This window comes from Arachis hypogaea, chromosome 16 (genome assembly GCF_003086295.3).
Source record: "Arachis hypogaea cultivar Tifrunner chromosome 16, arahy.Tifrunner.gnm2.J5K5, whole genome shotgun sequence".
Taxonomy (NCBI): Eukaryota; Viridiplantae; Streptophyta; class Magnoliopsida; order Fabales; family Fabaceae; genus Arachis; species Arachis hypogaea.
The window spans coordinates 150,466,239-150,493,330 of record NC_092051.1 but is presented as its reverse complement, the minus strand read 5'-3'; the positions used below and the strand labels follow the sequence as shown (position 1 = coordinate 150,493,330).

The 27,092-nt window shown below is 38.3% G+C and overlaps 3 protein-coding genes and 1 pseudogene across 14 annotated transcripts; 2 read left to right on the top strand and 2 right to left on the bottom strand.

Moving 5' to 3' along the window:
* Positions 1-1,412: 1,412 nt before the first annotated feature.
* Positions 1,413-9,818, top strand: LOC140180423 (uncharacterized). 12 transcript variants are annotated; one of them, XM_072221534.1, is made up of 6 exons: positions 1,413-2,017; positions 3,101-3,989; positions 6,026-7,018; positions 7,096-7,211; positions 7,292-7,349; positions 9,486-9,818. In XM_072221534.1, the coding sequence occupies exon 3, from the start codon at positions 6,032-6,034 to the stop codon at positions 6,977-6,979; it is 948 nt and encodes a 315-aa protein (XP_072077635.1). In that variant the 5' UTR covers positions 1,413-2,017; positions 3,101-3,989; positions 6,026-6,031; the 3' UTR covers positions 6,980-7,018; positions 7,096-7,211; positions 7,292-7,349; positions 9,486-9,818. The 12 variants fall into 12 exon arrangements, with proteins under 12 accessions (XP_072077635.1, XP_072077636.1, XP_072077637.1 ...); XM_072221535.1 differs by having other exon boundaries at positions 9,483-9,818; XM_072221537.1 differs by having other exon boundaries at positions 1,724-2,017; positions 3,576-3,989.
* A 2,785-nt stretch (positions 9,819-12,603) lies between these two features.
* Positions 12,604-14,011, bottom strand: LOC140180424 (pathogenesis-related protein 5-like; annotated as a pseudogene).
* Positions 14,012-15,260: 1,249 nt separating this feature from the next.
* LOC140180422 (probable 1-acyl-sn-glycerol-3-phosphate acyltransferase 4) lies at positions 15,261-17,205 on the bottom strand. Its single transcript, XM_072221533.1, is given in 4 exon segments — positions 15,261-15,825; positions 16,188-16,318; positions 16,548-16,875; positions 16,878-17,205. Coding segments are annotated over 4 exon segments (1,149 nt in total). The 5' UTR covers positions 17,119-17,205; the 3' UTR covers positions 15,261-15,376.
* Positions 17,206-18,718: 1,513 nt separating this feature from the next.
* Positions 18,719-20,987, top strand: LOC112806006 (uncharacterized). The gene is made up of 2 exons (XM_025848318.1): positions 18,719-20,749; positions 20,934-20,987. The coding sequence occupies exons 1-2, from the start codon at positions 18,719-18,721 to the stop codon at positions 20,985-20,987; spliced, it is 2,085 nt and encodes a 694-aa protein (XP_025704103.1).
* The last annotated feature ends 6,105 nt before the right edge of the window (positions 20,988-27,092 follow it).

The following is a 27,092-nucleotide window of genomic DNA, read 5'->3' as shown; positions in this document are numbered from 1 at the left end:
TTTAATTTTAAATTAAAATACATAATTAAATGCTAATTTTTAAATTAATAGTCAAATAATATTTTTTAAAGTAATTTTAATGGATTAAATTACACTTTTAATTGATTACTTGATATATGGTTGATTAGCTCATCCCTTTTATTGTTCTATTTTACATTAATTTATGCATGTTTACTCTCAACTCATTTTATTTATATTACAAATTTTTATTATTCACTCAATATTCAATAATTAATTACTTCAAGTAAGAAATTCGTCAATAAAATTATTGTGGATTGGAAAAATTCTCAAAGACAATTAATCATTATATCTCAGAACAATTGATTCTGAATACATATTTTTTAATTTTTTCGGTTTGCGTCAATCAAATACTATATGCATGCCATAAAAAATTACTCTCAAGCAAAAAAATATCCCGCACGACTATATTGATCGAACAACTCTTACCATTCAATTATTTTTTGCGATTTATAGATAGACATAACTATATCACTTTCTAATATTTTTTATCCATCTTTAATTATTTATTTGTTTATCTATTTCATTTGTTCAATCGTTCACAATCTTTCAATATAATTTTTTCTTTTTCAATCCAACAAGTTGAGCTTGGGGTTGCTATAAATATAATCACAATTTCGATTTATAAGTTGGAAGCTCAACCTGTTTAATTTCAATTTATTTATTCATTAAAAATCTTATTTTTAAAAATTATTTTATTAAAAATAATTAAATTAAGTTTTTATAATTAAATTAGAATATTTACTTAATTTTATAATTATTAAATAATTTTCTATATTTAAATTATACAAAGAATAAAAATTTTATATGATTTAATTAAATAACTGAAATTTTGTAATTTAATATTTTAATTTTTATAAATAAAAAATTAATTATATTATTTTTAATTTTAAATTAAAATACATAACTAAATGTCAATTAATAAATTAATAATTAAATAATATTTTTTAAAATAATTTTAATGAATTAAATCAGACTTTTAATTAATATTCTATATTTTAATTTAATTAAAATTATCAAATTTTAATTTACCTAAAAATTATTTTTTATATTAACAGCATGAAATGGCTATTCAAAAGAATAGAGGTGATTGATAATTATATAAAATATCTTATACTATTAGTATATCAAAATTAACTATAAAATAAACAAATACAATATTATTATGGAAAAATAAAAAAATATTTTATATTTTTAAATTATATTGTTTTAATTTAAATATAATTACTTTTAGTATAATATATATAATTATTAGTCCTTAGTATGATAACTTAATAAGTGCTTGGTTTTGCTTTTATAATATATATAACTATTTACCCTATTAGTGTTAAAGAACAAGTTGTCCTTGCGGAAAATTCATCTTCTTTTATCTCGAAGGCCCTAGGTTCAAACGGCGCCGTTGGTTAGGAACCCTAACCCTTAACCAAAACGGAAAACGCGCAGCTTGGCCTCTCCTCTCTCACAGTCTCACTCAACTAGGGGTGGCAGGAGTACCCGAACCCGCGGGTACCCGATCCGTCCCTATCCGGTCGGAGCGGAGTCGGGGCTGGGGTGAACCCGCTCCGGAGTATATATTATATAATATATATTATAATATAAAATAAAATATATAATGTAAATATATAAAAATTATTAAATATAAAAAATATATAAAAGAATTTTATAGTTGTGGGCTTTATGGCTAGGGTTTCACGTTCAGAGTTTCACTCTTACTCTTCAAAGTTAAAATCCTAATTTCTTCTCCAGTTGAGCTTCTTCTTCTCCAACCCCCCCGGCTGCCGTCGTTCTCAATCTTAGAGAAGGGCTTCGCCTCCGTCCTCCGTTCGAGAGCAGAGCTTCGCCGCCGTTTTCTGTCTGAGAGAAGAGCTTCGCAACCCACCTGCATCTGAGAGCAAAGCTTCGCCATCCTCCTCCATCCTTCGCCGTGAGCCCGTTGCCGTCGCCGTCGCTGTCGTTGTGAGTCCGTCGCTGTCTCTGCATCCTGCAAATCACTAGATCTGTAAGTTTCTCTTTCTCTTTCTCTCATATTATGAATCTGCAACTAAACCCTGGAACTAGAACACTGGATCTGTAACTAGAACTCTGTAACTGTGAGTTAATTTCCTACTATTTGATGTTGATGGGTCAGGTTGTTCTGTTTATCTGAGTCATGTTAGGAGGTGTTTGCAACGTTCATACTTGTATTGTTTCTAATCCGTGGCTAGATATATAATGTTTATTCTGGATTTTCTGGTTTTACATTAAAATTTCATAATGATATATGCAATGGCTACAGAACACAGAGGTAGAAGAATGTCGCTACCCACACCCACACGAACAAAGAACCTTTTCCTTTTTTCTCTATTAATAACTGTTAACTCATCATTTACATATTAATTATTAATTAACAATATACATCATTCTAAATAAATAGTTGATGGATAGGGATGAAATACTATTATTGTTTTCTTTATATAATGAGCTATATTATTGTTCCATTTTGGCTTCGATTCAATCTTCATTTATCAATTGTTCAAAGGAAAGTTTGTGATGTACATTGAGATATCCAATTTGCACGAGGGCCTCTGTTTTGTTATCTTGTGTTTTTTATCTCTTGGCAGAAATTCATTACATTTTTTCTTTTTATTTTCTTCTTCTTCAATTACATTATAGCTTCTCCTTTTAATAATTGTCACTCCTACTTCAATGACAACATTTGACAATAATAATCATATTTTCATTCTAGAATGATATGCATCAAAGAAAGAAAAGATCCTTCTTATTATTGACAAATCATGTACTTTGAATTATTATTGTTCTGTTTATCTGAGTCATGTGCTTATGAGTTATTATTGGCAACTGAATCTGGACAATTATTCATTCTAATAATTTAAAGTCTTATACTATAATAGCACTTAATTAATTTTTTCCATCTGCTTTACATTTACCCCTCGTGTGTTTGAATGACCAAATACTTATAATTTATAATACTATATAGTGGTGTGTTGTGTTATTATTTGTTTCAACTTATATTAAGAAGACTAATATGCTGTTTATTGTCATCATATATTACTTGAATTATTTTTGTTTGTTTGTATTGAAGGATATTTTATGAAGATGTGAAAAGTGATCAAGAATAAGGATTGAAGGCTATTTTATATCTAATATTGTAATTTATTTATTATATTGTTAAATTTATAGTGATTTAACACTAGCTTTTTTTTAAATTCAAGTTATTTGAGCTAATGGCATTGTATGAATTTTATGTCTGTATTTTAATTTATCAATGAATTTTAAGTTTTTGTCTTCATTTATATATGAATATGTAAAAATTAAAATGATATTCGATTTTTATAACGGCGGGTAGGGGCGGGGTGGGGCGGGTACCCGCAGGGGCGGGTTAGGGTACTGCAGTTTACTACCCGCGGGTAGTGATGGAGCGGGTAGTACCTGAATAAAAGGACGGCGGGGCGGGGTCGGGGAGGCCAAAAACCCGCCCCTACCCGCCCCACTGCCACCCCTACACTCAACCACTCTCCTCCCTCACTCCCTCACTTCCCTCTCTCTGGCCTCTGAAGTCTGAACGAACACAATGAAGAACGCAGAAAAGAGAACTCAAACGCAGCTTGGAGGAAGCACCGAAGCAGCCATCCATCTGGTCGCCGTTCATCAACGCCCAGCCACCGCCGCCGTCCGCATTGCTATATCTTAGGCGCAACGTCGCCGTTGTTCGCCGCTCGTCCGCCTCCTTTTTGGTCAAGCTTCTGCCTCTGTTTTTTGGCCGAGCCTTGTTCTGCCTTTTTTGGCCAATCCTTGTTCTGCCCTTGTTTGAGTTGCTTAGCCTTCTGTTCAGCCTATGTTCCGCTGCCTTTCAGCCACCGTTCCGCCGTTGTTCAGCCATCTCCATCGCGCAGTCACTGTCAAAGGCCGTTCGAAGTAGGTGAACCTTGTCGTGGTGTCTCCCTCTTGCGTGCTCTGTTCAAAGCTTCTAGGTAATTTTTTTAACTATAATTGAATAATTTGTTGTTACTGTGAAGTTCTGTGAATTGTGAACGGTGAACTGTGAGCTATGTCTATGATTTAGATTTTTTATTTTTCTGTGAACTGTGAACTGAATGGGTTACTGTGAACCTGTGATTTTGTATTTGTTAATTTGTTAAATAGCTGTTGTGATTCTTGCAATTGAGATTATTCGGTTGCTTTGCTCTTCTCAAATCGTTAATTTGCTAAATTGTTGCTGTTATTGTGATTCTTCATTCTTGAGATTGAAATTGTCTTTGTTTTTTGTTATTGGGTTGCTGGATTTTCTATTTGGATTTTGTACTTGTTAGTTCGTTAAATTGTTGTGATTCTTGAAAGTTGAAATTGAGATTATTGGGTTGCTTTGTTCTTATCAAATTGTTAATTTGTTAATTTGCTAAATTCCTGGTGTTATTGTGATTCTTGAGATTGAGATTGTCTTTATTTTTTGTTATTGGGTTGCTGGATTTTCTATTTGGATTTTTTAATTGTTGAAACATTAATTAATTGTTGGTTCTAAACCTTGTTTTGATTGCTTGAAGCATGATTAATTTTTGAAGCATTGATTGATTAATTGATTAGGGTAGGGTTGTGTTGGGTTATTCCAAGATGAATATGATTGTTTTGCTTTGCGATGCTTGCTGGTTGTTATTTATTTGATCTCACTGCATTTCAGCATTTGATCAATGAAATGTTTTGCAAACATTCAGTTTTTGGTTTGCATTTCTATATATTGACTTGGATATATACCTTACTAAAAGTTATCCAACAGAATAACTCAAGCTGATCTCATGAAAATCCCAAATGACTAATAAGATTGAATGACAAACTTGGATCAGTTGGATGTTGGCATTTTATGTTTGGTTGGTTGTTTTTGTTATTTGACTTTTGAATTTGTATTTGAATGAGATCATAACATTCTGGTTTATGTAATACTTTTAATTTGGATGATATTTTAAAGTTTATATTATAATATAATTATGTTTTAATATGTTTATTTATATTTTATTTATTATTTTATTATAAAATGGTTTTTCGGTTCAACTACGGTCGAAACGGTTGAACCTATGAACCAGTAAACCAGTGACTAGAGCGGTTCAATGACATTGAATTTGAATTTGAATGAAGGAAGAAGAGAATTGATTTTAAAGTATGATTTTTAAATAAATTGAATGATATTGACGAATGATGATTGAGATATTCATATGGTTTATGTATTTGGAATATTTGAGACATTGTTGACCACATGTACATAAGATGTGACCGAGCACTTTAACTCCGCGGATTCCCCCATGGGCATGCATATATATATATGAACTGAGCTTGGAGTTTGATTCCGTGGAATATTATTGCGCTTGGAGTTTGACTCCATGGATATTATTTTTGAGCTTAGGGATGCGAGTACAGAAGGATTGTCCAATGGTTAGCTACCAGGACATGTTGGGTTGGCTGTATAATCGACAGATGAGCTCATTAGCCATAGGACAGGCATGCATTATATGCATGTGTATGCTTTGCTTGAGTTTGAATTTATTTTAGCTTGCCTAATTGCTAAACTGTTATTAACTGCTATTTGAGCTATTTGCTATAACTGTTATCTATACCTGTGCTTTCTTTGTATGTTTTGCCCGTGTTTGTTCTGATGTGGTACTTTTGAGATTATTGGTGATGAGATGATGATTGTGTTGATTGTTTATGTGATGGGTGGAAGGCTGTGATTGGTTTCTGATCGAGTTGTTAGTATAGTATGAAAAATCAAGCTAGTTCAGCATAGACTTAATAAACATATGCTTGGAACAGGTTTGTCATTCATAAAGTCTAGGAAACTGATTAAGATTTTCTTACAAGAAAAGAAAGGTTTTGGATTTTTTGAAAAAATTAAACATGTCTCATTGAAAAAGTTTTGTATAGAATGCTTGATTGTTACTTAATAAACCTATCTTCACTTTTATTATAATCATGTGTATAACTTGTAAAAGTTTTTTTTTTTTGGACGTCCCATGAAAAGCCAGCGATGTCTACATCGCATTTTGGCAAATTTTACTATAGGTTCAAGGACGAGGAAACTTCTGATGGAGCGAGGTTAGGAGAAACAGGATTTTCAGACGAGGATGACCCTTTATATAGGGTAAGGGTTCTTCATTTCGGGGAAAATGCTGATTCCGGGACGGTAAAAAGGTGGTATGAGAGGCAGCTGCTCTGCAGCAGGTTCAGTGAAGGATGTTTGAAGATGGGTTTCCTACACTTGGCAGAGAAAAGAGCGGTCGTGTCTGATTATGAAAGTGATCTGAGGACTTGGATCAACGGTAGATATGAGAAGAAGTCGACAAAATATTGGCAGGAAGGAAATCGGTGGTGGATTAATATAAGAGAGGATTTTTTGAAGATCTTCCAGCCAATTTTCGCATCCTTGAAGAAAATACATCTGATGAAGGGATATCATGGAAATTTAAATTCGCGCTCTAGTATCAAGATTCAATCATGCGGTCCTGGACAACTCAATGGCATCCTAACTGATATGCAATGCCAGGATATCCCTGATATTGAACAGATGCAAAGAAATGATGTACAAAAATTGAAAGCGATAATATGTGAGGTTATCTACCGTCCATATGGTGGACAAGCTGCGGAGAAAATTAAAATTGATGAGGTTCATGAATTGTGTTTTAAGCAACTCGATTACTTCCTTGGTGTAGGCAAGGTAACCGACTTAAAGATAAAGTGGGGATTGGATCCCGTACTGTTTTGGGCTAGCAGCAGACAAATTAAGTTTTTAAGGAAAGTTTATTGGCTTTTATACCAGAATGGGAGGGTACCGACACCAATGAAAAGGCTTCTCTCATTTCAACAATGGACTTTTGAAGCCCATATGGATCAAGCCATGAATATTGTCTACTCTCACAAAAAAAATGAAAATCCTAGACGATATGCTTTACCTGAAAGCATATTTAAATTTTATTGAAATTGTTTGGAACACCTCGACCTCAACATACAGGGAAAGGTAACTGAAATTTTAGATTGTTTGATATTTTTTTTTTGTTTTTACTTCATTAATTATACATATATATACTTTTGCAGCCAAACTACCCGAAGGAAATTCATGAGCTTTTTTTGAGTCATTATGATATCTTGTCGCCCAGTATTCGTGTTATGACTGCGATGACTGTGGAGAGGCCAACTGTTACTAAAGAATAGTAATCATCTAATCCTATGCTAATTAATTTAAAACTTTTCCCTTATTCTTTTTAAACTTATTTTATTCATTTTTTTTCAGTATTAAAAAATTAATTGATTCATTCATGGAAGAAATCAACATCTAAAATATTAAAAAGGTTAGTTTAACTTTGGTTCTCTCTAGTTTTTTTTTTTTCTTTTGCTATTTGCACCTTAGAACCTGTGGTTTTGGATTTTTATTTTTTATTTGTTATTTATTTTTTTTCCTGAACTCTGTTCGTGCTATAATTTATTAGCATGAGGATTTGTGCTAGGTTTGACAAATTTTGTCAAATAGTTGATTCATTGCTGTTAATCTTATTATTGATTAGTTTGTGATACTGAATAGAATATATGGTTATGTTAGATGCAAGTCTAAATTGCTATTAATCAAAGGTTGAATGCTGAGGTTATAAAACAGAGTTGTGTTTTTTTTCCTGCTGATTCTGTTTTCAGTCACATGAAATTAGTAGATACATTATTTTTTCTCCTATTAACTTCTGTGATCTCATGGTCAACCTCAATTTTGCTAATCCTTTCAATGCCATGTTCTTCTTTTTCGTTCTTTTCTGTTGTTACTAGCACAATTTTGCTCCCTTGTGTCATTCATATGCTGCAACTTAAAATTGTTATTGTTTATAAAATGCTAGCATCTTATGTATGTATATATAAATGAAGGCAATGAAAAGTGCTTTGGTTTTATCTTTGGTTTTAAGGAAAGCAAAACTATATTCAGCAGAGTGGAATATCAGTACTGTCAGCTAGATTCAGCAGCATGTGTCATTATTGTTGTTAACAATCTTTGTTTTTCTCATTTTCTCACTGAGCATTGTACCGAAACACGTTTTCCTAACCCCATCAAACACATTAACAACATGCAGAAAGAATAGTTGTAGATTTGTTTAAAATAATTCAGAACTAAAAGGTGAGTGTTAAAATTTTTCTTATTAAAATAATGAAAATTATAGATTTGTTTATGGATAAGAAGGATATTATGACTGATGAGAATTGTGGGAGTTATAAAGGGTTATTGAAACCGAATTGGAATGATTATTCATATCTATTCTAATTAGTACTAACAAATTATAAGCAATTAATTCTGTTAATTGAAAATTGAAATAATAAAAAACGTTGGAAACATGTACATATGTTTTGTGAGAGTACGTTTGTTTGATCTCACAAACTACTTAGTATAAACTATAAATTATAAAGTGAATGGAGCAAAGAAACATCGAAGAAAAATCAAGAAATAACAGATAATCCGGATATGAATGTAAGTTACACTGCTTTGCTTGTTTTTGTAAATATAAAGAGTAGAAATTATTCTTATTTATTAATTTGATTGTTAAAAAAGCTAAAAAAATTCCTGCATTGCATACTCCTTTGGCTTGATTTTGTTAAGATTAAGATGTTTAATCTTAGGTTTTTTGGTTCGAATTATTCCTTTTCAAATTGATATATGGATTATGGTTCAATTAGCTTATGTAGATTATGGAATTATTATTGATTCATGCTTTCTTGATTATGATTTCTTGGTCCCTATAAACTGAAGAAAAAGACATACATTGGTTTGTAATCTCTGATTATGACAAGTTTCAACTAGTTTTCCTGATATACATTGGTTTGGCCCTGTTTTTGTACTTGTTATAAGAACAAAATGTATTAAAAGTATATTGTGTACCTGTTAGAATCCTCTAAGCTGTTCTCCAAAATTGAAGGGGGAGTCATTGTTGTTAGTTTTAATATGATGTGTCACTGATCTGCTCTTCGTTCTGTAATGTTCTAGAATTTTTTAACCCTTTATCATGGATTTTAAGGACTCTGTAACTAAGAGTTGATGATTGGTGTAGTAACTAGTATTTTTTCTGTTAATAATAATAATTAATAAATAATAAAAAACATGGAGTGTGATTGGTTACTTTAGAATGTTTGGAAGTTCTGCTTTCATCTGTTGCATATTTTCATGACTATACATATGGATTCATTGGAGACTTAAAGATCTATGCAGACTCTGTTTTTTTTTTTTTTTTTTTTTTTTTACATATGAGAGTTAACTTGAATGCTTGTATGATGTAAACAATTTATTTATATATATCTATTCCTGTTTATATAATCCACTTTGAGGTTTCTACTATGTATATGATGGGATGAAGCATGTAAATGAGGTACTTAAATGATAGAGGAGTTGATTTGTTAACTGAATGGATTATGCATAAGGCCGTTGCTACCGTGCTGAAGCCCTTATATTTCAGCAGGTGATAATTTGAGCTGGCGGCATCATGTAGTGGACGCGTATTGATGTTGGGGGGTAGACGCGCAGACAAAAGCTGTTCCGCTGCAGTGGTTTCTATTAATGATAGTTATGTTTTTGGTCTTTTGGATTGGAGTTTTTGTAGGTCATGGGTATTTTGGTTTTAAGGATGGACCTGGAAGGACTTGGTAGGCAGAAGAAAAAAAAAAAAAACTAACATTGAGAGTAACCTAAGCATTGACATGAGTTCTATTAAAAGTATATTGATAATATTAAAACTTTTACTAATGTTATATTAAACAAGAAAATTTATTTGGTGAGAGTGATCATAATCAAATACTCGAGTCACTGTTTGGTTAAAAAAAAAAACATTGCAAGTGACAAGTTGTGATCATAGATGAGGTCGAACATTATTGTTGCAAAGTAAGATCATTTTAGAATTTTAGGTAGGACAATCGATAAATCAATAATGTATGGAGAACGTGAACATTAGGTACACATGCATGTTTAGTCTTGATTTAAACGGAAATGTGTTAAATAGGAGTTGATTGAGTGGAAGTGCATGTGATTAGTAGTTTCCGGGTATTTAAAGTTCTGAGGGTTTATGTGTTAACAAAAGCTAATCAGTGTATGAAGTTCGGAAGTTGATTTGGTCTAGTGTTAAATTAAATCCACCGGTTTAAGTCCCTCACTACTAGGTACAATACCATGTGTTATTCCAATTTTCACCATGCATTGAAAACATTATTTTTCTATTTCAAAGTAAACATGCATATTGGGGTCATGGAAATTAGGTATTTCTTAAATCTATGTAATTTATTATTATTTTATGTTTTATTAGTTTCTAATTTAATATGTTTTTTATTAGAGAAAATATTAAACAAAGATTAGTGTAATTGTATTCTTGTAGATTGATCAAAAATTTTAAGTTGTAATTTTTTGAAATTTTGCTATTTCAAACTAATTTTCAAGTAATTATATTTTTTCTTTATCATCTTTAAGAAATCAGTTAATTTTTTACCTTAATCAATTAACACAAGGTTAAAAAATAAGATAAAAGACGATTTTCTATCACATTAAAAGAGAAATGAGTGCAATGTTTAGTTTTGATTTAATTATTAAAAATTCTAAATCATTCAAAATGTAAAGATTAACATTTTAAAGTATTTTATAATTTTTATTTGTATAATATTTTTTTATGTTAAAAATAGATTAAATATTAGTTTTTTGATACTTAATATTATATTTTTGTGTGCATTAAATAATAATAAAAAAATACTCATAACAGAAAAAGTTAAATTTACTCCTTTGTTATATTTATAGGAATGTAAATGATTCACACAAGTGTAAGTGTATAACAAGATTTTTTTTTTACTTTATTTTTAAAGTAGTATTTACTTTTGATTTTATTAATTATGAATTATTATATGGTGTAAGGTAGAAGGAGAAGAAGAGAGAACAAGCCAATATAAGAGTGGCGGCGAGCCAATGATAAATATGTAAATAGATAATGGTAAGAAAAAAGAATAATAAAAACAAAAATTAAAAATTCTAAAAGAATAATAGAACTAAAGATAATTTAAAATGTTGAATATAAAATTATTAGAAATGAAAGTTTTTTAGTCATTAAAATTATGCGAAAGAAAAGAGTGATTTAAATTTTAATTTTTATATCTACTTTAGATTAAATAAAATTGAGAAATAAATAAATTTATAAATATTTATAAATTTTTATCTTCATTGTTATACATAATAACAACTTAATGATTTAGTATTATACCTAAATTAATTTAAATTTAATTATTCTATATATTAAAAAAATTAAATACACATTCAAATTCTCTATAATTATTCTTATACAAATACAACATAGAACACACAAAATTAAAAATTCTAAATCTGTAATACTAAATCTTTAATTGAATATTGAACAATATCAAATAATCAAATTAACTCTAATCAAAATAATTAATTACTAATCAAATATGAATGAATGAACCATCTGGCCATCTAACATAAACGATAAGTAATAGGCTAAAATTAGAAACAATAAAATTTAAAAAGCAAAAAAAACTAAATCAAGAAGTAAAGGCTGAAAGAAAGGACAAAAGGCATACAAAAAATAGACAAAAGAAAAGAAGGGGCAAAGTCCCAGCAACAGCAGATTGAAGACAAGGATGCAGCACCATGAAACGACGGGGACAAATAGTCATAGATTTCACGACGGTGCAAACCAGAGAAGAGATAGGACTGTAGAAGAAGTAGTCAAACTCATGAATGGTGATAGCACGATGGAGTTGCGGATAGTGGAGATGTGAAGAAATACAAAGCAGAAGGCAACATAGGTAAAATTTAAAAAGACAATGGCGCAAATCAGAGAGGTAGCAGACGCAGGCGAACAATGGCAGCTCCACGGGAACGACAACTGCGGGAGAACATGGAGAAAGTGAGACTTGAGAGAAACGACGCAAATGAGTGAGTTGTGAGTGAGTTTTCTTTCATTCTTTGGGAATGTTATCGTAATTCTAATAAAAAAAGTATTTTTTTTTAAAATGACATTTTTTTGAGCAAAAATGAAGAAAAACACAAACTCGCTAACTCGGTTCTAGACTCACGAGTTTGTCCGAATTTGACCGAGTCTAACCGAGTTTACTCAAAATAGAGTTTATACCCGAATCAAATCGATTCCATATCTAAACTCGTAAGCTCGTAAACTACGAGTTTACGAGTTAACTCGAGAGTTTGACAACAATATTAATATACATAAAATATATAGACACAGTAAAATATAAAATAGCTACTTGCATTGAGAAAAAAACAGAGATATATAATGAGAGTAAATTACATTGTCTTATTATATATAAAGGAATGACACTAATGTCTCTGTTTTCAGTGCTAAGAAATTCACAATGATGTTAACTTTTATCTATGTAATATCCTATCAAAAAGTTTCTTTTTTCTACGTGGACTTTTTTTGGTATATCTCTAGAAAACTTAATGATATCAATACCTTTTAAATACTTTTGATTAAAAATCTATCATATGTATATCCTATTCGGAAAATTAGTATTTAATTATATTTACTTTATATCAAATTTATTATTCAGTCACACGTGCACCTATAAACACACAAGGTATCTATGATATATAACATGTTTCTAACATCTTTTGATACAATAATATACTAGAATTGGTTAAAAAAAATCAAATCAATGAATTCTTGATACATATTGATTTTGATCATTATTTCAGGTTTTGTCATAATCAAATAACATTATCTATATTGACATATGAGGACCTAAGATGATCCTGCGGGGCAAAAAGTAATGGTGTAATTTGCACCTGAGCATGTAAAAGTGCTTGAAGCATCATCATAAGCGTAACTATAAGCTCTTGGACATGCATTCTTAAACATCTTTGAGTAATTCGTAGGTGAGCACGTTTGTGGCGTTGAGTGCTCCTCGGTGCAACAATACTCCGGAGTGTTAAACGCCACACACGCTCTTACATGCTACTACCGAACCGGTATCATCTTTTACTTGCAACTCCTTTGGGCAGTAACCATTCAGGTCATTTGCGCAACCTGCGTATTGACAATTACCGGTTCCTCCGGTTGCCTGTACTCCAATGGCCACATTGTAACCATCCACCAAGCTTACGTCATAAAAATCTTTGTTGCCATTGGTCGCACTTCCGGTGGTAAATTCCACTAATGTCACTAGTGGAACGCCTCCACCAGTGCACTTGAGGCCACCGGAACAATCTCCGGTGGCACATTTGCCATTACCAGCAATATCGAAATTACATCCGGTTCTACCCCAGAATCGTCCTGACCAGCCAGCTGGGGCGGTGACCAAAGACCGGTGTCAAGAATTGTGGGGTTATTGCCGGAAAGAGTTCCAGGCCAAACAGTGTATTTGCAATTGTTATGTAGGGTAAACAATGTAGCTGATGCTACATTACCTGCAAAATATATTCATCCATAAAAATAATTACAATCAAGTCCTTTGCAACCATAAGTTTTACTTATTCACCCATGTAATTACCATTCAAAGATAATATGGCATAGGTAAGAAACTGAAAACACTTTAGGCTTAAATAGTTTATTTATATATACAATATGTCATGATTACAATATACATGACATAGAGATTAATTTATTAATCATGATCTGTATTGTTTACTTAGCTTAATTAAAGAAAATGTTTACATATGTAAAGGAAATAAAAGAAGAGGGAATTGTTGTTTACCTAAGAGGAGGAAAAGCCAGAAGGTTGCACAAGACTTTGAGCTTAATGAGGTTAGGGCCATGGCTTTGACAGAAAAGTAGTACAGAGAAATAGGAAGGGGAAGGAAAGTGAAGCAAAGAAGAGTGTTGAAGTGATAATAATGAGAATGAAAAATTGAGGGCCAAAGGGACTTCAATTTATAATTGTACATTATATTGGTGGACCGTAACACTTGAAATTTGAAGTAATTATGATATAACAATTTGTCCCTATCTTTTTGTGAACGAGGATGTAAGCTAAGATTGTGGGACATTATTATATCTCTATATTATATAGTATTTTATGCGTATGAGTATATTATATCTCTGTGGATATGTAGATAATAGATTAGCTCAATGGTCGCACATGTTGGTATGTTACTTTAATTTCATTGGTATTTAGGGTGTTATTAGTTTTCAGTTTCCAAACTATGATGAAAACAGCAAGTATATCCAAATGTCTTTCTATTTCTACACTTTTTACTCACGAACTTGTGGTTTGAATAATAACACTTGTGAGTTGTGACTCCCCTTTTTGTGACTTGGCAAGGACAAACAACATAAGACACAAAAAGGAATTGATGGGTCACGTATGTTGAAACTATCTTTAATAAGTTTGGAAGAAAGAAAGAAACAAGAAACAAATCATGACCATGGAAAGAAGATATAATCATTGCTCTAACTTCTCAACTAAACATTTTCCATTTATAGCTAATCACCTAATTGATCTTGAAAGAAAGGCCGAACACGGAATGGGTCACAACAAAGTACTAAAGTACCATTGTGATCATCGAGAGATTAGTTTGTTGACAAAAGATTAGTCATTCAAATATTGATAATTATTTTATAGTACTTAAATGATTAATTTTGTTCCATTTGACAACTGACATGTTCATAGTACAACTCATATCTTGAGGGCAAAATTATACTTTTAAAATTAACATCGACATTCTCACTATTTTTAATATTGAATTCAATAAGGATAAAGTAATATGTAATGAATGAAAAGCACATCAAAACTTCAGTTTTCTAAGTTCCTTCATAGATCTATCAATCTGCTCTCTAAATATGATTTAGAAAATGCTAGTAGAATGTATTGTTGACATTATAAAATTATGTAATTAAATTCATTTGGATGATTGTTTAAGCAATTAGTGTAGAATATTACTTTTTTTGGTTGCCTATAATATCCTCGACAATATCCTCAACCCGATAGACTAAGGACTAATTCGTTGCAGATCTGAACTCTGTTTAAGGATCTGTCATTGGCCAATGGTTTGCTACATGCACAAGACGGGATTGAAATTCCTGACACTTGCTTAAGCGGACAATGGAGCTGACTACTCGACCAACCAAGTTAATTTGTAAAATAATTACTTTGTTGATCCATCAATATATAATTGAATGGTTGACGTTATGTAGAGTTTCCAAATTAAAGTTGAAACAGATGTTATGCCACTAGGTTTAAATAAAATATGATTTTGAATAAAGATGCTCTACCAGATACCTGAATTGCAACAATTGTACAACTGTGACCCTAATTTCCTGAATTTCCAACAAACAGCAACAAACGATTTACAATTCAAATATCAATTCCAAAATTGTACATTGGCCACTTACAATTAACATTATCCACTCTTTTGCTTCTTGCTGTTAAAGAGTGCATTAACATAGAATGTAAAAGGCATCAATTGAAAATCATAGCGCGTTGAAATAGCCAGATATGCACATGATAGACCTACGTATAACTTGAACAAAATGTGAGAGAAAAAGGTGAAATATGTGAACAGGGCAGTGAAAGCAACCACCAAAGTATAAGTAACGATGCACTTGGATGTTGAAAGTTGCTTTTCATTTATTTGGTTAGGGAAGTGACCCTGAACCTTGAAATCAGAGAGCAATTGATCCTTCTTCTGGAATGCGTTCATTAGCCATGAAGCAGCTTCAGTTTCACAAGCTGGAATCCCATCCACTGGAATCCGCAAAACATGTAGGTGGACTTCAGACGGATCCACACCGAAGACATTGTCCAGAAAAGTTGGACATTGATTTTTATACGCAATGGTCACATCATACACTGCAGGCAATACGGCCTTGAAGTTCAGCATATGAACATACTTAAAAGATTAATAGGTTTTGAAAAGAAAAGAACAACATCAAGAGTCAGTTGAAATATTGTGCAACTGCAATGTGAAAATATAATCAAGCACGAACTAAAAGTGAAATTAGGTCTATGAACTGGAATATATTTCTAATGGAGAACTATGGAACATAAACACCATTAACACATATACATAATACTAGAACTACTAAAACTTTCAAAAGGTTTGTCAGATATAAATTGGTAGCACTGCGTAAAATAGGCACCAGTGAGACATTATCAAGGAGTGATTGAATGAATATCATAGGAAAATTGGAGCAAGGAATTATAATACAAACCTGCGTCCAATGAGCCTCGTAGAGCTTCCAAGCAAGCATGAAACCCTTTTGTTTTTGGCAGCAACACATTTTTCAGCACAGGTAGCCCAACTTCAGAAGCATATTTTTGACTATTTTGACTCTTCTGTTCACTGCATAAAAAACATATTAATGGTGCTCCTTAATTATATATTGCTTAGTTGTATGGTTAACATGAAGCCCAAATTTTAGCATGATAGTGGTTATACAAACTTAAATGCATGCATTCAAAATTAAATACTTTTTGGAACTGATATGAGTTCAGTTCATTATCAAATGATGATGCAAGACTTGGTAAGTCAAAAAGATGACATCTAAGGTGAGAGGGATGGGTGGTAATACGTATAATCGGTTCCTTCTGGAAAAAGAGCTAGCCATAAAGGATCTTGACGATCCTTTAGTGTCGAAAGCTTGTGGTGCAGTATTTTCTCATCTATCTCCCACTTCCTCTCCACTGCAATGAACTCCAGAATGTGAAATCCCCAACCAAAGATAGGCAATTTCATCAAGCTGCTTTTAAGGATGTATTTTATGCATCCGAGTCTTCCCTTACGAAGTGCAAGATTCCACAAGTACATCCAATCAACCTCAGTTCTGTGATTAGCAATCAGTAAAACACGTTCCTTTGACGGAACACTATCACCGGAAAAGACGACTTTAGTTTTGTTATCTTTTCAAATAGGAAGGGCCACAGAGCTAACCAAAGCGAAAAGATGAATGACACTGTTTTCCTACTAAAATGTGTGCTGAAAGGCCTCAACGCTACAACTGCCACTGGTGCAAAATAGACTAAGAACATAAAAGCTGTGGAAAGAAACACCACTAAACATAACAGACCCCTTAACAACCTAAGAGGGGTCAGAGGTTGGTGCTTTAGTTTAGTGTCGGATTTAAGAGGGCTGCAAACATCCATCTTCTTCAAGGAACTGTTGATAACCTCCCTCTGCAATAATTGTGGTTTAATATTATTGCACGATTCCCAAAATTCTGGACAAAAATAGTAGCAGGTACAACAACAATAGCATAAATTTTCACATTATTTACAACGAGCAAAATAGGGTAGCATAATGAAATGGTCCAAAGTTCTGCCCGGATTAAAATGCTCTGTTATGTAAATTGGGCAATCAAATAATGAAATGGTCCAAAGTTAAAAGAAAACTTAATCAGCAATATCAATGATCTTAATTTGAAGGCTCTCAATGTCTTAAGATTAAGTGGCAAGGTTCTGAATTGCTTCTTCCGCTTTTACAGTGATGTTTCAGCTAAATTTGTAGCAGAATTACTTACAACGGATATAGATTAGTTGAGGTACAAACATATGTAATCCTCGGTTACCAGAGGAACAACAAAGTATGTACTGAAACTTGTTTTGGTCTCCATTTCCACTTTCTAACATTTTCTACTTTTAGAATTTGCGAGAAAATCCCAAGAAAAAAGAGAGGGAAAACAGTAAAATGAAAATGGACACCAAACAGGCCTCAGATTCCCCAATTTACTCTCATTCAATCATTTGATTCAATAAAATTTACAAGCAAAGACAACGTGTAATTCAATTATTGGCAAGCACACTTACAAAGAAGTAAAACCATGGAATTTCGTGTGTGTTACGGACCCGGCCCATGGACCCCGGGTCCACGACCGACCCCGAATCCGGGTAAAACGGGCCAACCCGTCTCACCCTGCTGAAGGCCCGGGAACCGACTCTCTAAGAGCTCCTAACCAACTTTTAAATTCAAACATCTCCCTTATCTTAGCCAGATAAGATAAGATAAGATAAACCACCAAACACCTATAAATAAAGGACCAAGTCCTTCCAGGTATTCATTCATACCTCATACCTCACACCTCTTAGATCTATTCTGACTTGGGCGTCGGAGTGTCTTTGCAGGTACCTCCCTTCCGCTCCATCTGGGCAATCCAACATCCGATCCAATCCGCAGGTTTCCGATCCTCCTCTTAGATCGTATCAGAAGCATTCTGTACATTGGCGCCGTCTGTGGGGACCTGCGACAGTCGGAATAGATGGAGGGTATCTTGGACGAAAATCCATCAAGCCAAGACGACTCCAGACCACGTCATCCGACCCCAGAACAACAGGAGGTCATGAACCAAGCCCGGATAACCAGCACTATCCACCGCACGAACGAGCACATGATCACAGATCCACAACACCCCGAAAAAACAAGGGACAAAGCAACACAGATCATTCAAGATCTCTGCCTCCGAGTCCAGGAACTTGAAGGTAAACTGACCGACAAAGGAAAACCGCCAACGAACTCGGAAGCCAAGCAACATCCCGGCCACGATCCTACCGCGGAAGGTCGCCAACCCGGCAACATGATAGGAGAAACGGTCGTAGCCACTCACGCGACCACCGACACGACAACTCGCCAGAACGGCGACACAGCAAAAAACACCACCGCAGCGCGTCCCACGATTTAAGCCGTCAGCACGACTCGGACGAAGACCCGAAACGACGACACACCAAGCGCACAAGAAACGACCACACCATAATGGGAGCCACGCCCTTCAAAGAAAGAATCTTAAGAGCAAAACTCCCTAGAGGCTTCGACAAACCGACCGACATGAAGTACGACGGCACTAAGGACCCTCAAGAACACCTAACGGCCTTCGAAGCCAGAATGAACTTGGAAGGAGCATCCGACGCGGTCCGATGCAGAGCCTTCCCAGTAACCCTTGCCGGACCAGCGATCAAATGGTTCAACGCCCTCCCAAACGGATCCATAACCAGCTTCCACGACATCATAAGAAAATTCATGGCCCAATTCACAACCCGAATCACCAAAGCCAAACACCCCATCAGCTTGCTAGGGGTCACGCAGAAGCAAGAAGAATCTACAAGAAAATACCTCGACCGCTTCAATGATGAATGCTTGACGGTCGACGGACTCACGGACTCCGTCGCCAGCCTCTGCCTAACTAACGGACTCATGAATGAAGACTTTCGCAAACACCTCACCACTAAACCAGTATGGACCATGCACGAAATCCAGAACGTCGCCAAAGACTACATCAACGACGAGGAAGTCAGCCAGGTCGTCGCTGCCAACAAACGGCAACACGTCGCCACCCAACACGGCAATCCGACCCCCCGTCATAACCCACCACCCAAAGAGAACTCACGAGACAGCCTTAGACCAACCCACCGACCACCAAGAATAGGAAAATTTTCCAACTACACCCTCCTAACAGCACCAATAACTAAGGTATACCACCAAATAGCAGATCGAGGCGTCATTCCCAAGGCCCGACCACTCAAGGAAAGGACAGGAGGAAACAAAGCTCTCTACTGCGACTACCACCGCGGATACGGCCACAAAACACAAGATTGTTTCGATCTTAAAGACGCTCTTGAGCAGGCCATACGAGACGGAAAACTCCCAGAGTTCGTCAAATTCATCAGAGAACCAAGGCGCACCGACAGAGACAAATCACCAGAAAGAGAAGGACGCAACCCGAGAACTCAAAAACCACCCCCCAGGGAAAACCCCGAAGAAGATCCGACCATCATAGTAAACGTCATCACGGGCAAGGACGTGTCAAATAAGTCAAAACTAACAATGAAAAAAGACCTCAAGATAATGGCCGTCAGGCACCACGACCTAGTCACCATAGCCGACAGCACGATAACTTTCTTGCCGGAGGACTGCCAACACGGCACCTCGGCCGAAGACGCCCCCTTCGTCATATCAGCCCGAATCGGAACAGGGCTAGTAAGAAGAATACTGGTGGACACCGACGCCGACTCCAACATCCTCTTCCGAGGAGCCTTCGACAAACTCGGGCTCCGCAACGACAACCTCCAAACGCACCGCCACGGCGTCACGGGCCTCGGAGATAACTTCCTCAAACCAGACGGCTCGGTTACTCTTCCCATCACCATAGGAACAAGCAATCAGAGAAAGACGATCTTATCCGAATTCGTCGTCCTAAAAGACTCCACAGCCTATAACGTCATTCTCGGGAGAAAAACAATCAACGACTTCTCGGCAGTCATCTTCACCAAATACCTTCTCATGAAATTCAGGGCCGACGACGGCACCATCGGAACCATTCACGGAGACCGAGAAGTTGCAGCCGAATGCGACAACAATAGCTTAGCCCTAAGGAAAAAATCCCGGGACGCAGCCGGAATATTCCTTGCCGACCTAGACGCGCGGCTAGACGGCCAACCTAGACCGGAACCAGAAGGGGACATGGAAAAGCTACAAATAGGGCCAACCAAAGAAGAATACACGTTCATCAACAGAAACCTCCCACACGACCTCAAAGAAGAACTCTCGCAACTTTTGAAACAAAACAGAGACCTATTCGCATTCACACCAGCCGATATGCCGGGAATAAGTCCCGACCTGATGTCTCACCATCTGGCAGTAGACCCCCTAGCCAAACCAGTGGCGCAAAGAAGACGGAAAATGTCACCAGACCGAGCCGCCGAGGTCCGAAAACAAGTGAAAGCCCTACTCGAAGCCAACTTCATCCGAGAACTCCCTTATACGACCTGGCTAGCCAACGTCGTACTGGTAAAAAAGTCTAACGGGAAGTGGCGAATGTGCGTTGATTACACGGACCTCAACAAAGCATGCCCGAAGGACGCCTTCCCCTTACCAAACATCGACGGACTAGTGGATGCAGCATCCGGCCATCGGTACCTCAGCTTCATGGACGCATATTCCGGCTACAACCAGATCCCAATGCACCGACCAGACGAAGAAAAAACAGCATTCATCACCCCAGACGGAACCTACTGCTATAAAGTAATGCCCTTCGGCTTGAAAAACGCCGGAGCCACCTACCAGCGACTTGTTAACAAAATATTTCGCAACTTAACCGGAAACAAAATAGAAGTCTACATAGACGATATGCTCGCCAAGACGGAATCCGGTGAGCAACTAACCGACGACCTCAAAGTAATAATGAACACCCTGCGAAAACACCAAATGCGACTCAACCCAACAAAGTGTGCCTTCAGAATGGAAGCAGGAAAATTCCTCGGCTTCATGATCACACAACGCGGAGTTGAGGCAAACCCAGAAAAATGCCGTGCCGTCCTTGAGATGACAAGTCCCAAAAACCTCAAAGAAATCCAAAAACTCACCGGCCGACTAACCGCACTATCCCGGTTCCTCGAGGCATCGGCCCAAAAGGCAATCCCTTTTTTCAAACTTATGAAAAAAGGAACCCCCTTCAAATGGGAGATAGAATGCGAAGAAGCCTTCCAACACTTCAAGAAGGTCCTAACGGAGCCTCCAATCCTCGCAAAACCTCAAACAGGGGAAACACTATACCTGTACCTCTCCATAACGGAAGAAACGATCGCAGCAGCACTCGTCCGGGAAAACGAGAAAAAGGAACAAAAACCCATATACTTCATAAGCAAGGTCCTACAAGACACAGAAGCCCGCTACTCACGCTTAGAAAAACTGGCTTTCGCACTCCTCTCGGCATCCCGACGACTACGACAATACTTCCAGGCCCACCCCATAACGGTCCGAACCGACCAAGCGGTCAAACAGGTATTACAGAAACCCGACCTAGCAGGAAGAATGCTAGCATGGTCCATCGAATTATCCCAATTCCAGATCAGGTTCGAACCCCGAAACGCCATCAAAGCACAGGCCTTGACCGACTTCATCGCTGAAATGACCCCGACCAAACTGACACCCGAACCATGGAAACTGCACGTCGATGGCTCATCAAACTCCACTCACGGAGGCGCAGGAATTATACTCGAAAACCAAAACGGGATCACAATTGAACAATCAATAAGATACGACTTTCCAGTATCAAATAACCAAGCAGAATATGAGGCCCTCTTAGCAGGCCTAAACCTAGCCCGGGAAGTCGGCGCCAAGGTACTCGAAGTTAACACCGATTCCCAGGTGGTGTGCTCCCAAATCAACGGGAGCTACCAAACCCGAGACCCCCTGCTCCAACAATACCTCAATAAAGTAAGTGAATTAAAAGAAGGATTCGAAAATGTCTCCATACAGCACGTCCCCAGGGAGCGAAACGCCAGGGCGGACCTACTTTCCAAGCTAGCCAGCACGAAGTCAGGACACGGCAACAGATCGCTAATCCAGGAGGTCGTTAAGTCGCCTTCCGTATCAACAGAAATCAACGCACACCTAACATCCTCAAACCGGGAGTCTTGGACATACCCTATCTTACAATATCTCCGTGACGGAGTCCTACCACAAGATCCGAAAGAGGAAAGGCGAATAAAGAGAGAAGCCGCCAACTATACCATCATAGCGGGACAACTATACAAACGCGGATTCTCTCAACCCCTACTCAAATGTGTCGAACCCGGGGACACGGAATACATACTCCGCGAGATCCACGAAGGCTGCTGCGGCCACCACATCGGAGGAAAAACGCTAGCCCAAAAAATCGTCAGGGCCGGCTATTTCTGGCCCACGATCATTCGAGATTCCATACAACTAACAAAAAGCTGCGACAAATGCCAAAGGCATGCCAATATCCACCAAGCCGCCCCACACCAACTCAGTATCATATCGGCTGAACGGCCATTCGGCAGTTGGGGAATCAACCTCGTCGGGCCCTTCCCCACGGCACCCGGCCAACTCAGATACCTTATCGTCGCCATAGACTACTACACCAAATGGATTGAAGCCGAGCCCCTGGCCTCCATCACGGCAACTCAATGCCGGAAATTCGTCTGGCGACAGATCATTACCCGGTTCGGAATCCCCGAAGTCATCATCTCCGACAACGGAACCCAGTTCACAGATAAAAAATTCAGAGAACTCCTAGAAGGATTGCATATATCCCATCGCTTCAGCTCGGTAGAACATCCCCAAACGAACGGACAGGTGGAATCCGCCAACAAAATTATCGTCAAAGGACTTAAGAAACGACTTGACGAAGCCAAGGGACTATGGGCTGATGAGTTGGGATCAGTCCTATGGTCGTACCGAACAACACCCCAAACGAGCACGGGAGAAACGCCCTTCCGATTAACATACGGCGTAGAAGCAGTCATCCCAGTGGAAATCGGGGACCCCAGCCCCAGAAAAACGGTTGGAGGTAACGACGAAGAAGCGGAACGAGACCTCGTGGACGAAGAAAGAAGCATAGCCCACGTCAAAGAATTAGCACTCAAACAAAGGATCAGCCTAAGGTACAACCACGGCGTTATCCGACGAGAATTCGCGGACAACGACCTCGTCCTACGACGAAACGATATCGGCCTTCCGACCCCAGGAGAAGGAAAACTCGCCCCCAACTGGGAAGGACCATACAGAATCAAGGCCGTAATTGGAAAAGGAGCGTATAAACTCGAACGACTAGACGGCAGCGAAATACCAAGAACTTGGAACGCAGCCAACCTACGAAGATACTACACTTAAATAAGTCACCTTCTGTTTTTTAAGTCACCATTTTGTTTTTTCTTCTATTTCTTTTTTATTATTATTTTCGTCTTTTAGAACCTCGGGTACTCTTTCCCTCACGAAATGTTTTAACGAGGCCCAAACCATTCAAATAAACCTTTTTACAAGTTATTCATCTCCATTACGAGTCACTACCGTTTCTCGAAAAACAAAGACGCGGCCACCACTGGAGGACTGATCACCCCCCAGGCCGAACACACGGATATCCAGAAAACCGACCAAACGAACGGTTATAATAAACAAATGCCTAAAGCCCGAACGGCCAAATAAAACGCTCCAAAACGGATCATTCAAAGACCCAAAAACGGTCGAAAATATCATACAAAACAAAGTTACGGCCCTCGAGCCACTAGGAAAAATTTAAACAAGTTCAGAACTAAAATACAAAGAAACTACTCGATATCAACAACCCGACCATCACAGACGGTCTTGAAAGCTCCCGTCACAGACACATCCACGCCAGGGGCCAACACCAGAAACTGCGCCTTCATCGTCTCCTCGGTAGCAGCAACAGCATCCCTAGCATCAGCCAACAAAGCCGTCTTCTCCTTCTTCAGAACTTCGACCTCAGCCTTCAGAGTTTCCGACTCGGCGAGAAGCAGGGCAGCTTGAGAACTCGCATCTGAAGAACGCTTCCGCTCCTCAGCCAATTGAGAAAGAAGCGAAGTCTCAACGCCGGCAAGTCGGAGAATCTCTGCCCCGGCATCCTCCGACGACTTTTCCGCCTTCTCCTTTGCAGTTTTGGCTGTCTCAAGCTCCTCTTTTAACTTGGTCGCATCAGCCTGGGCCTGTCGAAGCTTCTTCTCCAACAAACCCACTTGGGCCATCACAGGCTCAGCCTTCCGAACAACCACAGCAGAGCGAAGGCGGGCACGGTAAACCGACTTAGCCTGGAAAGAGACGTCACAACCATCAAAAAACGACTCTGTTCCAGGCATTAAGTGCTGATCAATAAAGCCCGTAGCGTCGAAACGACGGTCCATCACACTAGGAACCAAGCCCTCCTCCTCAAAGGTCTCACTACCCGGCTCCTCAGTCCTACTCCTCTTCCGAGAAGCCTCGGCAGCCGTCATCATGACAACCTCGGGCGAGCCAGGAGGAACTTCAACGCCAGTAGGCGCCCCCGAAGGAACTACCTCCTGAGGAATAGCCTGAGAATCCACGGCCGGGCCCGAAACAGGAGTCGAAGGAGACGACGACCCTTCCTCCCGAACCAACGCGGCCTTCAACCTCGCCAAAGTAGTCAGCCCGCCCGCCATCTCAACTAAAAGAAAAAACAAAGAGGAGTTAAAAAAAAAAAAGAGAAAAAGGGAAAACACACCAATATATGTCCGACAAGCCTCGGGATCCCCCATAACGTCTCGAGGATTCAACGGACGTTCGCCAAACAAATGCCACAAAACGCTGGCGATATCCTTATCCTCCCGAGACAAATCATCATAAGAGACCTTAGTCAGACCCGACGGCCCGGCGCCAAAATTCCAATACGTCGGAAACCGGCGCTCACCCTCCAGGGTAAGCCAAAACGGGTGATGCCCCCGAACGGGACGCACCTTGAAATACTCCCACTTAAACCCGTGAAAGGAATCCTCGAATAAACCAAAAATTCGGCGATGAGGCTGAGCACGGAAAGACATATATCCTTTCTTGTGCTTCCCCTCCTTAGTCGGAAGAGTGCACAAGAAAAGGAATAGAAAAACAGGAACCGAAGCCGGAAGGTCGAGATACTGGCACACCAACTCAAAACACCGAACGGCTGCCCAGCTGTTCGGGTGAAGCTGAGACGGTGCCACGGAACACCGACTAAGTAAGCCCTGAACAAACGGGGAGAAGGGGAACCGCACTCCAAGCCGAGTAAACATGGATTCGTAGACCCACATCCAGTCCGGCACGGTGGGTGAACGGAGGTTCAGATAACAAACACGCTCATCAGCATCAGGAAGCACGAGCTCGTATCGCCCCTCCTCCTCACCACCACCACAAATAGCCCCCTGGTCGCGGAGCCGTTGGAGATCACCCTCCGTCATCCGCGACGGGACACCCCACACATCGCTGGTCACCCAACCATAGCGATTGGGAACGCCCCTAGAAGGGGCTATGGGGGCACCCACACTCTCATTCCTCCGACGCTGCATACCTAAAACAGGGAGGAGCACCACCATCAGCCTACCAACTCAACACAATAACAAAGATAAAAACCTAAACACCACTACAGTCAAAGTAGAAAACGGCGGTGCTCAGCCCCTTCCCCAAACTCCACAAAAACACCAAACACAGCAAAACAAAAAGGGAAGCAGGCAGAACAAAGCATGGCAAAAACAGAAAACAGGCACACACAAACAAACGTACGAAAGAAAAAGCAAAAAAGGAAAATACCAACCTGGTAAAGTTAGAAGAAAACTTGAAGGAAAACAGGGAAATGAGGAGAAGCAGAGCAGCACCAGGAAGCAAAAAACCACTAAGTAGTTTTTTCTCAGAAAATGAAGAGTTCTCTTTGAAAAGAAAAACGGACGAGGGAAATAAAAGCCAAAACGAAACGGTTTCAAAAAGAAAGACAAAAAGATGCAACTGACCCTGGGCATAACAAAAACTCGCGGGGGCAAAAAAGAGAAAACCCCTCCTCAATAAATGCCCCCCTCGGAAAAGCAAACTAATCAATTACGCCTCAAAAGACGCGACGGGTGCAGCAGGCACGGAAGGGTCATGTCAAAGACCAAAATACGGTCAAGGCGAGTCCTTTACCAAAAGAAATCGAGAAACCGACTTCCCCATCAAAACAAACGCTCGACCGGCACCGGATGCGCGACGGGAAACACTTTAAAACTTCTAGCGACAAACCGACCATAGTCGCTCTCCCGCTACGGGGGCAACTGTTACGGACCCGGCCCATGGACCCCGGGTCCACGACCGACCCCGAATCCGGGTAAAACGGGCCAACCCGTCTCACCCTGCTGAAGGCCCGGGAACCGACTCTCTAAGAGCTCCTAACCAACTTTTAAATTCAAACATCTCCCTTATCTTAGCCAGATAAGATAAGATAAGATAAACCACCAAACACCTATAAATAAAGGACCAAGTCCTTCCAGGTATTCATTCATACCTCATACCTCACACCTCTTAGATCTATTCTGACTTGGGCGTCGGAGTGTCTTTGCAGGTACCTCCCTTCCGCTCCATCTGGGCAATCCAACATCCGATCCAATCCGCAGGTTTCCGATCCTCCTCTTAGATCGTATCAGAAGCATTCTGTACAGTGTGTTATAGGAATCAGAGTGATTACACAGTTGGCGTCAAATAAACGCTCCAAATCCAAAATCACTGTTTCTATTAGTATTTGATACGTACGTAAGTCCTTGATTCCAATCCAGTATGCCAAGTACACGTACGAGTTTAGAATCTCAAAATCTTTGTTTTTACGATAACAAGCATCCTAATCCTAATCCTAATCCTA